Genomic DNA, 13616 nt, shown 5'->3' on the forward strand with positions numbered 1-13616 from the left:
TGCTGAAGTGACCAGTGCTGCTCACCAGACAGGATGACGCTGGTGCTGGAGGAATGGTGCTCATCCTTCCTTCCTAAGTGGTTGTTGGGTTTGATGGCAAAAGGTTGAGTGACCCCTCCCGCTCCCAGCTGATGGCGTCTGTGTCTCCTCCCACCCCCAGAAAAGGAAGATAAGTTATCTGCTGGAATGAGAGGAGTGATCTTGGAGGGAGCCCCGATCCCTCCCACATCCAATACATTCCATTCTGGGGGTTCCTTGGCCATTTCTCATAACCCTCACCTTAGCTTCAGGAACTGACCCACAGTCTAAAATTTAGCATTGATAGGAACAGAATTCTTCACTTTGAGAAGCCTAGCTGTTTGGTGTTTTGTTTTTTTTTTAATTATTATTATTAAATGACGGTAGTTTTTTCATCCAACAGGTATGCACTTGACTGTATTTGCTCCTGTTCATGATGGGCATGTGGATAAAGCCAATGTCCCATGCCAAGTAGTCTGCCTCTTGACCTCTTTAAGTATTCCTAGTGCTCCTCCTAGTTTTTGGAGCAGAAGGTGCCCAGGCGGTCAAAACCGTGAGATGAACCGGGCTGGGAGCGCTCATGCCCGCCAGGGGGCGCTGTCGGCTTGCAGAGCGGGGCACAGTGGTCTTGGGCTCCTACGTGCCCTGGAGACACCGCCCAGCAGCCCAGTGACTTCATCACTACAGTACCTGCTTGCTGTCCGTCAAGTACCGCGAGCCAACCATCGCTTAGGAGCTCATCGGGGCAAGGAAAGGGAAAACTAACAAGATTTGTGACATTCTTATTTGTGTCTCCAAACTTGAAGACCTTTTAAAGAAGGAGATTGCGGTGCAGGCAGAGGGAAGGGCTGTAAGAAGTGAGGAGGAAGGGGAGGGAGAGTTGGGAGGAGAATCCTTAGTTTCACTTAAGGGTATAAGGATTGGGCCCCTGGAGGGATCCTGCCTTAAAGGAGAGAAGGATTTGCCACCCTGCATCAGATCCTTGCTGTGATTTTAAACAGTTCTGGTTTTACATTTGCTATAGCTGCATAATCTATACCTGTGACAAAAGACACTATCCCTGCCCCGGAGTCTGCAAGGTAAATTAGGAGTAGCAATGGATTAACCAAACGTCTAGAATGTGTGAGCGATATATAACCTAATCTGAACAGTCAGATTAGTCATCTGTTAATTGATAAGATATCCACTGGGAGCGTGCAGAAACAGCTGTTACACTTGGTACAGGTATCATAAAACCATATGCTGAAAATATATCTAATGGGTGTTAGGAGAGAAGATAATAGAGAAATTGAGAAACAACAAAGTCCTTTGTTTTATTTATTTATTTATTTATTTATTTATTTATTTATTATTATTTTTTGTTAATCCTCACCCGAGGATATTTTTAGAGAGAGTGGAAGGGGTCGCGGGGGAGAAGGGGGGTGGAGCGGGGGTGGGGGGGAGAGGGGTGGGAGAAACATAGATGTAAGAGAGATACATCAATTGGTTGCCTCCCACACGAGCCCCTACCAGGGTGGAATGGAGCCTGCAACTGAGGTATGTACCCTTGACCAGAATTGAATCAGGCTACTCTTTGCCCTCCCTAGAGCACATGCCCCAGTGTCCAGGACATAGCAGGTACTGAGTAAAGGCTTATGGATTGGTTTATGTCCTTAAAAGTTCCAAGATGCAGACCAACATCCAACATCAGAACTAAAGAAGATGTGGCACGGGATGCTACTTTCTCTATGGTGATTGAAAGAGTGGGGCTCCGGGTCAAGGGAAATGGGGAAGGAAAGGCACCAGGCCATCTGCTGCCTCCTTCATCTTTAAGCTCTATGGTGTTGCGTCTATCCCTCCACCTCCTTGCAGGTGTAAGTGAGGCTTGGTGTCTGGGTCATTGCAACGGAGTCCAGAAAGAGATGGAGCCAAAAGAAGAAGACGTGGCAGACCAGACATGAGCCAGTAACAAGAGGGTGGGCCTGGGGTGGGTTTAGAAGCAGGACTGGGCCTCAGGTGGGGGTTAGGCTGGAGCAGGGCCACACCGACACAACTCTGGAAGGTTTCTGTGTCATTGTGCTGCTGTCCCTTCCATCCTATGGCCTGGGTGGCTGAGTTCTGTTCCATGGAGCATGTGTGGAATGTATGACAGATCCTGAGCAGGCAGACCTTTGCTGGAGCCATTGGCATTCTATAAACAACAAGCACAGCAACAAGGACATGAATATTAGCATCCTAGTCTTAGGTTCTGGCACCCCCTCCCTGCTTCTTTTAGCTGATCTAAACAATATCCACAGACTGTTTCATTTTTGATCAGTTGGAGAATAAATCATCTTTGACTCGGATCTTCTAACATCCTGTTTTGGGGTGAGTCTTCTGGGGGGAGATTGCAGAAGAGAAATATATCCATTCCTGCAAAATTGTCTTTTTAAGGTATTATCTCCAGTTATGCTCTTCCCCCCTTTAGCATGACCAGTGACTCTTAAGAAAAGAGTTCAAAAGCATTGGCAGGTTCTACAAGATCTTAATGATCTGGTCCAACTTACCTTACCTTATCGCACTGCCTGCCACATGCCAGGTATACCTTGTCATCCCAAAGAGCCATGCTCTTACCTACCTGAGATCTGCACACTCTTCCGTTGTTGCCTCCAATGCCCTTCCCTTACCTCTCTGCCTCAGGAGGAACTCCTCTTGGAAAGCCTAGACCTTCCGGGTGGTGCCTACCCAGGCAGTGGGCTGATCCTCTGTGCTCTCCCAGAGGCCGGTGCACCCTACATCTACGGCAGCACTTATCACACTGCCCTGGTGACTCTTGCTCTTTCAGTTCTTTTTCCTATGAGCCTTAATTTTTAAAATATATATTTTTATTGATTTCAGAGAGGAGGGAGAGGGAGAGAGGTAGAGACATCAATGATGAGAGAGAATCATTGATCAGCCGCCTCCTGCACACCCCACACGGGAGATCTAACCTGCAATCCAGGAATAATCGAACCATGACCTCCTGGTTCATAGGTCGACGCTCAAACACTGAGTTATGCCAGCCAGATGAGCCTTAATTTTAAAAGGAGAGGAGCACCATCTTGATCATCTTTGCAAAAATTTTTATATCATCTTTCTTCCTTTCCTTTTGCCTCTCCCAAAGATCACCAGATGACTAAGTCATAGCTGGAACCAAGGGGCATTTTACTCAATGTCTACATCAATGGCTGTCTGTCGTTCAGGACTATATACAGGGGCCAAGAGAAGGAGGAAGTAAACAATAATTACTGATTGGAATTTTACATTCGAAATCTTCCTCCTGCAAGTGCTTCTTTTTCTCTTCACATGAAATCTGGAGCAGAGAGTTATTTTAGACCAGATCCCCCAGACTTCCCAGGTAAATGCAAGGGCCTTCACCTAAACAAGCTCACACCTGGCATTTCCATGGTACCCCTGGAGAATACATATTTTCATTTAGCCAAGTTTGAGAGTAGGGAGGTGAGAGATTTATTTAGAAATAAGGATGCAAAAGGGCAGGAAATCAGCAATGTTTGCATGTAGACTAGCAGCATTCTCCCTTTTTATATAAATATTCATCCGATTCAAAACAGGCAGTTTGGCCAAGTCTTTTGGTTACAGCCCACTCTCCCAACCCCCACCACGGAAAGACTTATAATTGAAAGTAGAGGTCACATTGGCATTGGTTGCACGTGAGAATTACAGTGTGATTATTCACATGTGTAACGAACAGTCTGCTAAGAGGCAGATGCTGCCTTCCTGTAACCTTACTTAGGTTGCAAAGAAGAATAAAACCAACACTTCTTAGAATGCCTACTCACCGAGATGGCTACTAACCCTCTTTAATATATTTGGGGGTCTTGTCTGGGGGTGGGATATGATACTATGCAAAAAGTTCTATTCAGTGTGTCCATCATTCTAAAATGATTTCCTGTTTGACATACTGGAGAGGAAGGATTGTGGCCACTGTTTTTCAGTCCTTTTGCTTGTGTGGTAAGACAGAAGTCACCCAGAGAAAGAGTAGGTGTGAAACACTGTTTACTCAAGGATCCCTAACCTCATGAAATACTTGCCTCTCTGGACTTCCCAACAGGGCCAGGGCTAACGTGAAGGCAAGGGAAGCACTCATCTTTTGGTACAAAACTTCAGGGGGTACCAATAAACCCAGTAATATAAGTCATATTTTAATGCAATTTTTAAAATGAGTTAAACTTTGGATATGTTCAAGCTAAATTTGTACATGTATTTTTACTTTTAAAAATATTGCATTGCCCAGCTGGCGTGGCTCAGTTGGCTGAGCGTTGCCCCATGCACCAAGGGGTCACCAGTTCAATGCCTGGTCAGGGCACATGCCTGGGTGGTGGGCTCCATCCCCAGTGGGGGGCATGCAGAAGGCAGCCAATCCGTCTTTCTATCTCTCTCTCTTGCTAAAAATAAATAAAAACATATTTAAAAATAATGCATGAAAGTATCATTTATCTTGATGACTGAGTTTATTGGTACCCTTCAAACTTTGCCTCTTTGTCAAGTATCTCACTCATCTCATTCTAGCACGGGTTCTGCTTCCCAAATGCTTTTTCAGATCAAGCCCTCTTCCCTGCCAGTCGTCCTCAGTCACTTACCCCATGAAGGGAGGGACAATGTTTAGGAAAAATATAGTGGTAGAAGTGAAAAACAAGGAAGAAAAAGTTCTGATGTTCAGAGAAATAAAAATTAAACAGCAATGAGACATCACGCTTGTGCTTTGTCAAACTGACAGATTTTCGAATATCATCTCCAGCTGGTGGGGGTGGCCAAGTAAGGCATAACTTTTTTATACCTGAACGATCTCCTTCGTCTCTAAGCCTGCATTTTAGCACTCTCTCTACCCAGCTGCCCATTCACCAGACTGTGAGTGGCTTCTAGAAATGACTTGTAAGATCCTGCCCGCCTTCGGAGACAGAGGATCTGCCACAACCACCTTGGGACTTTTCTGATCACTTCTGCGACCTGTGTGCTGCACTTGGTATCCTATTGTTCCTGGGGGCTGCCTCCTTCCTGGCCCTTAACCTTTTTAAGCCACAGGTAATAACCTTTTTTCCACTGAGAAAAAGTGATCGGGAAGTGGGTTTTACATTTTGGTCCACACTATTCCAGTCCTGCCAGATTGAACACTCAGCTTAGGACGATTTCTACAAACTCCCTGACTTGACTTGGCCTTTTGGATAAGCCGCGGTTTTCTTCTTCCATTTGCACAACCCCAGCTCGCAGGTTGCGGAGATGACCTCTTCCCGACCCAATCCTTCGAGATACTCCAGCAAGGACCGCGCCCCGGGCCTGCGCGCTCTCGGCCCGCCCTCCCAGGTCCGCGTCCCGCAGCGCCGGGGCCATCCCTCGCGGGGCCGCCTTCCCAGTCCCCGGCTCCCGGCGGAGGAAATTCTTCCCCAGCAGCCCAGGGCTCGCCTCACGTGACCAGCCCAGGCGGCGGCTTCCAGGGAGAGTTTAAAGGTTACGGAGGAAATTAGCACGGACACAGTCACTGGTCCCCCGCAGGGCGCGCGCCCCGTTTTCCCGCAGCTCGGACGGCCGCTGTCAGCGCGTCGATCAGAGCCCTCTCCCCGAAAAGGGCAGACAAGGTCCAGAGTAAATATGAAGTCACTTTGTAGAACATAAGCACAAACCGAGCCGGGGTTCTACTAAGCTCTCACTTGTCAACAAGTCCTCGCAGCCTGAGAAGTCCAGGGCAGATCCCAAAAGGGGGAGAATGCCCCAAAGAAAGGGAAGAGAGAGTAAATATATAAACACTCATAGGGAGCCTTGCACGCCCCTCCCTATGCACCCCCCCCCCCCCCCCCGCCACCGCCGAGCCCAGCGTCTCCAGACAGAATGGCAGGCCTGCCCGCGTCAGGGTGAGGTGGGGAGGGTCCCAAGTCTTCTCTCCCCGTCACTCTCCCACCCGCAGCTCTAAAACAGCGTTGGCCACAGAGCTCCGAGGAGATGCGCGGCCCGCTGGTCTCCGGGGGAGAGCAAAGGGCAGGTATCCACGGCGTGCAACACCCGCACCCCAGGCCCCGCGCCGCCATTCTCCGGGGTCCCGCGGCGGGCTCCCGGCCTGGCTCCCCCGCCTGCCGCCGCGACCCGGGCAGACTCGCCCGCTTCTCCGCCGTCCTCACTTCGGCTCACTTTTCCCGTATTGCTCCCCCAACCGGCAAAACTTTCTATTTCCCTAAACACAGGAGCGCGCGCGCGCGCCCTCGCCCTCTCGCTCTCTCTCTCGCTCTCTCTCTGACGTCTTTTGCGCATTTCCTGCATTAGAGGGAGGGAGACTCGCTCGCACACCGACGGAGGGAGAAGGGACCGAGGGGGAGAGCTGGCGGGTGGCGAGCGAGCAGCAGCCGAGCGCGGGGACGCGGAGAGCGCGGCGGGCGGGCGGGCGGGCGCCGGCTCCCTGGAGGTGGGGCCGCGCAGAGTCGCAGTCCCGGCCCCGCCGCCGCGCTGCGCACCGCCGGAGCCGGCCTGCGCCCCTAGCCCCAGCAGCGGCCACCCCGACTCCGAGCCCGCGCCGATGTGAGATTCCGGGCTCCTGGCGCCTCCCGATCGCCGATCGCAGCGCGGCGCTGCTTCGTCCTAGAGGCGGCGGCCAGGCTGGCGGTGGGGCTTGTGGATTTTTTAAAAAAAAATTTGGCTTCGAGGAGGACCATTTCCTTTCGACATGCATCCCTCCGGATAGACTGAACATCCCTCGGTCCATCCCCCGCCCCGCGCGGCCAGAGGCGGGCGCTGGGTGTGCGAAGAGGATCCGGGTTGAAATCTGCGCCCCCGGTTTTCGTCCCCGCCCCACCGCCCCCTCGCCCTCCCGGAGTCAAAATTTCCCGGGGATTATGTTTCGGAAAGGTAGGTAAGCGCCCGGCGCGGCGCCCCGCTTCCCGCAGCCCGGACCCGGAGAGCCAGCGAGGCGGCGAGACAGCCCCCGCAGCTGGCAGAGGAGCCGACAGCTCCTCTCTTCTTCTGGAGGTGCCGCTGGTGGTAGGGGGGGAGAGGCTTGTTCCAAACACGGACGTCCCCCAGCTCTCCCCCCCTCCCTGTTTTCCGTTAGGAACCCGGCGAGGAAATACATGCACTCACTGAGAATCGCCCGCGCCAGGGCGCAGCGCTACCAGGTGTAGGCAGAGGGTGGGGTGGGGCGAGAGGGGACCGAGGAGCCCCCCGCGGCTCCGAACACCGGGGCGTCGGTTCTTCATCCTGCCCTCGGGGGCGGACGGAGGGATCCCGGCCCCACTCCACGCCCCGACCATGGTAGTGTTCAATGGCCTTCTTAAAATCAAAATCTGCGAGGCTGTGAGCCTGAAGCCCACAGCCTGGTCGCTGCGCCATGCCGTGGGACTCCGGCCCCAGACTTTCCTTCTGGACCCTTACATTGCCCTCAACGTGGACGACTCGCGCATCGGCCAGACGGCCACCAAGCAGAAGACCAACAGCCCGGCCTGGCACGACGAGTTCGTCACCGACGTGTGCAACGGGCGCAAGATCGAGTTGGCCGTCTTCCACGATGCCCCCATCGGCTACGACGACTTCGTGGCCAACTGCACCATCCAGTTTGAGGAGCTACTGCAGAACGGGAGCCGCCACTTCGAGGACTGGGTGAGTCTGGCGCCTCGCGGTCCAGGAGCTCTCCCAGCTGTGGGGTCCGGGGTTGGTTGGGGGGTGCGAAGGGGGCGACCAAGGGCCTTGGCATTGGTAGTAGGGGTGCAGGGACTTCACTGTCACCTGAAGTGTGTGTGTCTACCTAAGTCTCAGTTACCTTGGAGAAGAGCACCCTCTACTTGGGTGGTGGGGAGAGGTAGTAGGCACTGGAGCCAAGAAGAAGAGACTTGGAACGAGGGTCTGGCTCTTGGGCCCCTACAGCCGGCGGGTTGCTACAGGGAACTCGCAAGCGGAGAGAGCCCCGAGCTAGTGCCTGCAGGTTGGCCGGCGCCTTCCGCTGGCGCGTGGTGGGCTGGCTGTGTGTGATGGTGTGTGGGTGGGTTCCTCTGTCCTTGGAGCGGCACGTGGAGCCCTAGACTGAAGGCTTCTCGCACGTCCTGGCTTTGTCCTGCTGCGCCGAGTCCGGAGCTGCTTTCTTTTCCCCTCCGGAGGAAGCTAGCTTGTTTCTATTCTGTGGCATGGTGGGTAGCTCATCTTCGGACACAGCAGGGAGAGAAATGTGTTCTCCTCCAGGATGCCACCTCCAGGGTCGAGGAAACATCGGCCCAGCTTGTTTTGCCCAACGCATGACCCCTCCATCCCGAATGGGTGTTGTATTTAAAAAATGGTTCTGCTTGCGGGTAATTGAAAAAAAAAATCAGCGCTTTGAAACCTACTTACAGTTTCCCTGGTTTGATCTTCAAGATATGTGGGATGAAATACCATTTCTAAGTCTGAGATTGAGTTAATGGATTACATTGTCAAAATATTAGGGGCTGGGAAATAGGCCTTGTCCATGGACTGTATAAGCTAAGTGCCTTCAGCCTCAGTACCCAGAGAAGCAGGGAGGAGAACACAGCCTTGTTTTAGCTGTTCTAGGAGGGATAGTGTTAAATGAGGAAATACATTTCTGTATTTTTAGAAATTCTTGTTACCTGTTTCCACCGAGAGCAGGCGTGGCGCTGGGTGTATATGTTTTCAGGGTTCTTTGAGCCACACAAGAAGAGAAGTATCTGCTTCTTGTGGAGAGATGTAGAGAAATCACCTTCTAATTATTGAGAACAAATAACTTCATGATTGTCCTAGGGTCAGAGGTTGCATATGAATCACCTTGGCAGATCATATTTTTTCAAGGCAATGGACTTTTAGGGGGAAAATCAGAAAAAGCCTCTTCTCTTTATCCTCAGGGCTGTGATGTGGGCTGCCCGAAACCATGGTTACGGACCTTGCAGGGAAGCTCCAACACACCACGCCAAGTACATCCCTGGGTGATTTGTGACTTACACTTTGGGAAGCAGGCAAACCTTGGTGGAATCCCAAAGAACGCAGTGCCATTCCATTCCACAATGCCCCGTACCTCTGCCTCCCTCCCACCACCCGAGTTTCCACTCGTTCCCCATGTCCTTTCCACACATGCCTGTTAGTACTTTTACTCATGAAAGCAGTATGTGTCTGAGAGGGAGAGGAAGGGATAACTAATTTCAGAGCCAGACCTTAATACTAATCAACTATGGTTCTGAAGTTGTTGTTTTAGGATAGGAAGGAGAAAAAAAAACCATGACTGTGGCTGTGAGGAGATGGGGCCTTTTGCTTTATATGCAGAGGAGGGGGTTTGAGGGGAGGCAGAGAGTAGCAAGTCCCCTTTTATTCAGAGAACAGGTCTTGGTTGGAGGGGGCGATGTCTGAGTGCCTCTGGTGGTGCTTTGCTGGGGCCCACCCAAACCCTGGGCACAGCAGGGCACCATTCCCACTTCTGAGCACGTCCAGTGAAGCGTACAGTGGCCAGTAGTCTTGCTTGGTTATCTTTCTCTAAGCTTCTCAAATTCATGTTGGATTTGGCCCTAGACCAGATCACCTAGGGCACAGGCACGTTTTACAGACAAGGACACTGCGTCCCCGAGAAGCTAAGTGGTACCCGAGGTAACATGACAGGCAAAGGGGGGTTGGAGGTAAGGCCCACAGCTCCTCTTGCTCACCACTGTCTGGTGGAGAACTGAGCCTCCCTGGTCTATTTTCCCTGCAGATACGCAGGCTGCGTCCCCGAACATTTTTATTGTACATGATAATTTAAAGAGCTTTCAAAATCATTATCTCATGATCTCTTTTGCCTTATAGCAAGTGTGAATTAAGTATGACAGGTGTTAGACAGTTTTAAAGAAACCTGAGCTACAGAAAGGCTGAAGGCGTCGGAGAATGAAGCAAGAACTAGAGCTGGTTCTCTTTGCTCATGTAGTGTTGTTTTCCCTAGAGGAGGCTGTGGCCACTCCGGTTCCCCCAGCCCGAGGGTGGGCATGCATCAGCAGAGGTGATTGGCCCTTGGAAACAGCCAAGTTGCACGTGGGCTGAGTAAGGTCACCTTTCCCATTCCCATCAGCCAGGGGCCCCACTTACGGAATCACACCTTCGGGGAGAATTCCCCGGGCTCAGGCCTTTGCGCTCTTTACCTGGCAGTGATGAAGAGATTCACCTTTTTCAGGAGTGGCTAAGAACTCTGAGGGGGAGCTGGCGCTGCTCCTCGCATTGCTGTGGAACGTTGCATTCTTCTGAGCGATGTATTCATCTATACTCGCCGTTTGTTGCTCAGATTCAACCAGGGAAGTTTAGCACTCTAATCCAGAGGTAAAAGAGACGATGGGTGACTCTCTAGGGGCTTCCATATAACCAGGTAAACACCGATAAGGTTCTAAATGAATATTTGGAGGAATTCAGAAAAGGAGTAGGCGAGGAGAGCTGGAAGGATCTGGAGGGTTCCTGAAAGGAGGCATGCATTGGGTGTGAAATGTGGGTAACATTTGAAGAGGTATTTATAAGAGGAGGCAGTGTTTCATGGGCACGGACACAGCTGGAATAAAAGCAGAGAATGCCTGTGGTCAGCATCGGAGAACGGAGTAGCATGGCTGAAACGGAGGGTGCCTATCAGAAAGGAGCAGGCTGGGTCACGTTCCCTAAATTTAAGACTTATTATCTGGGCACTGCCTGTGCTATTATTTACGTAATAGTTTTCAACATTGATTCTTTGACTTTCCACTTGAGCCCCAGTCTTCATGAAATCACAGGTTTGGAGACTGTTGTTATGACTTTTCTTCATTCACATGAAAATAAACACATGGCCTCTGAAATAAAAAGAAAAGAAGCTCACCTCAGGTACCTCTTAAAATCATTAGTGACATGGGGGACACATTTTGGAAACACTGGAGTAGGAGGGAGTTTAGACAACTGAGGTGGGTTCCAACGTGTTTCAAAGCCAGGCTGAGATCATTATTCTTCAGATAGTGGGAGACGTATCAGTTGTGATGACAAAGGGGGTTCTTTAGAGAAAGCTTATTACGGAGACATGGGAGGATTTCACCTGTGCTTGAAGCAGAATCCTAGTAAACCCTGTTGCTATAGCTCGGTTTTCCAAGAACAAGATAATAACGCTCCTCAGACTTCGGTGTGCAAATACAGACCCTCCTGCCCACCTTCAGAGCTCTCCATTCTGTGGCTTACGATGGGTGCTAGGACTCCTCGTTTTTAACAAGCTGTCCTCAAGGTTTGGATCAGAAGATGCTTTGGGAAACCCTGGGCCGGAATAGCTCCAGGTAATTAGTGTATCAAGATTTTGTACAGAAATGTCCAGAAATTTTCTTGTAGGCCTTTGTAAGTCCTAAAGCAATATTTATAAGCATAATTGTATAAACTAGAAATGTGGGGATTCATGTTAGACTCAGAGGCTCGATGGAGCTGCATTAGCATTTAGGACAGACGGTGGGGAGCACAGTAGATGGCAGAGAGCGTGGATGGAGCACGCAGGTTGACAGCTGGCTGGTCCCCTACACACTCAGGGGTTTGCTCTATAGTTTACGTAGTCTACTTAGGTCTGTGTACCGAGCTCAGTTCCCTATTCCCTCACCCCCTTGCACCACCCCTGCCTCTGAAGACATCTTTGCTTAGGGTCACTCCCTTGCTTCATCCTGTAGAAGAGGTGCTGAGCTACTCATAATGCAGAGGTAATGACAAAGTCATCTTTAAAACATTTAAAAAAAATTATTTCAGAGAGGAAGGGAAAGGGAGAGAGAGATAGAAACATCAACGACGAGAGGGAATCCTTGATCGGCTGCCTCCTGCACACCCCACACTGGGGATCAAGCCCACAACCCAGGTATGTGCCCTGACTAGGAATCAAACCGTGACTTCCTGGTTCACAGGTTGACACTCAGCCACTGACAACTCAGGTTGTCTTTTGAGAGGCGGCTCAGCAGAGCGCTTACAGGCAGAGCTCCGGAGACAGGATGTGTAGGTTTGAATCCCATCAATCTTTCGTGACCTTGAGTGAACCATTTAACCTGCGCTTCTGTTTCTTCCTCTGTAAAAAGTGGGTGACAATAAAAATACCTAGCTAAAATAAAATGGGGCTGTTGTGGGTGAAAGGAGTCAATAGCTGTCAAGTATACAGGCCAAGGCCTGAACCTTAGGAAGGGCGCAATGAATGCTTAACAGCTGCACGTATTGTTATGTCTCCTGATCCTCCCAGTTCTTTACTGAGCTGATTATTCTGTAGCACCCCAAGAAACCAGCTTTACATAGTCTCCAAAATATTTCTCTTCAGTAGGGTCATCTTATTTGGCAAGGATTGAGACACTCAAGTTTCTGTTTCATATTTCCAATACAGCCTATTGACAGGGCTTCTCCAATCTTCCTTCCCTGCTGATCCTGGGAGATAGGCCTGCACCCTGTTTGGAAAAGTTAGGCTTTGGGGCTGATTCCCCTTTGGCGCAAGAATTCCGAGGGGGAGATTCTTACAATGCAAAGGCCAAGGAAGGGCCCCTCTTGGTTTAGATGCCGATGCCCTGGGCGAAGCCTGAACACACTTAGGATTAAACAAGTCTCTGCTGAGTGTCATCTGAGATGATGGCCTGAGCACACCTGGATGCACACTGCCCCAAGGTGTATCTCTATCTTCAGGACTTTTGTAGGGAAATGTTAGAGGAAATATGGAAATCTCCATCATCATGTAAATAGACTGAGGTGGGAAGGGGCTGGGAAGAGGGTGGGGGAGGACTGGGAATGGTCCATGGGCACCTGAGAATGGTTTATGCACAGAAAGCCTGCATTTGTTCCCCAGCAGTTGAGGGTCTATGAGTGTCTTGCTACTCTATTCCCTACTGACTCCTAAAATTCTAACCTTCTGATTAAAAATTATTCCCTTTGGTACATAATTGGTCGCTTAATAACTACCCTAAGGGTTAGTTCTTACCCCAGTGCTATCACACCTCCATGGCATTGGGGCCCTGAAGTGAAAGGGCAGTCGGCCTTGTCTGTGGGTCCTGTTTTTGACCAGCAGCCACTTTAGAGACTATTTGAGGCCCTTGGCGCCTCAGTGGGCCCCTTTCCCTGGAATCTGAGTTCTAATCACAGATGCCTCTAGCACTCACTAGTTGAGTGCCTTTGGGCATGTGACTTAACCTATGCTTTAGCTGTTATAAACCCATTAATCTGTAATGTGAGAATATAATAGTTCTTACGTCTTAGGGTTGTTGTGAGAAACAAGGGAATCTATATAAAGATTTTAGCAAAGGGCCAGGCTACAATACATTTTAACAATATTATTAATACTTGAAGAGTTATGTGTATGTATTCATAGTTTTAGAACCTTAAGTCAGAATATAGTTCCAGTGAAAGGTATTTTTTTTTTCTCCTTGAGTTGTGAATGCATTTATAAGAAAAATCTCACATAGTCTACAAATAAATTTAATTTAGTTACACTTAACAAATTGCCTTTTTTGAAAATATAGCAATTACTTGAAATGAGGTTGTTTTGGGAAGTCCAGGAATTGTGGCCACGATAGTCAAAGGTTAATTACTTATTGAGGCATATGAGTAATTGGAAATAGGGGTATTTGGGAGCCGCTGTTTTGGTTTCACTGTACTAATTTTATCTAGCTTCATGGATTTAAATATATTCTCAATGCTGTTGACTC

General features: G+C 49.9%; 1 protein-coding gene across 1 annotated transcript in view; it reads left to right on the plus strand.

Moving 5' to 3' along the window:
• Positions 1–6830: 6830 nt before the first annotated feature.
• LOC129151823 (protein kinase C epsilon type-like) overlaps positions 6831–13616 on the plus strand; it is a 171198-nt gene continuing 164412 nt past the window's right edge. Inside the window, exons 1-2 of the mRNA XM_054727960.1 lie at positions 6831–6867; positions 7070–7614. Of these exons, the coding sequence (XP_054583935.1) occupies positions 7267–7614 (348 nt within the window). The 5' untranslated portion in view covers positions 6831–6867; positions 7070–7266. The remainder of the gene's footprint in view (positions 6868–7069; positions 7615–13616) is intronic.

The sequence above is a fragment of the Eptesicus fuscus genome, chromosome 16, assembly GCF_027574615.1.
Source record: "Eptesicus fuscus isolate TK198812 chromosome 16, DD_ASM_mEF_20220401, whole genome shotgun sequence".
Lineage (NCBI taxonomy): Eukaryota > Metazoa > Chordata > Mammalia > Chiroptera > Vespertilionidae > Eptesicus > Eptesicus fuscus.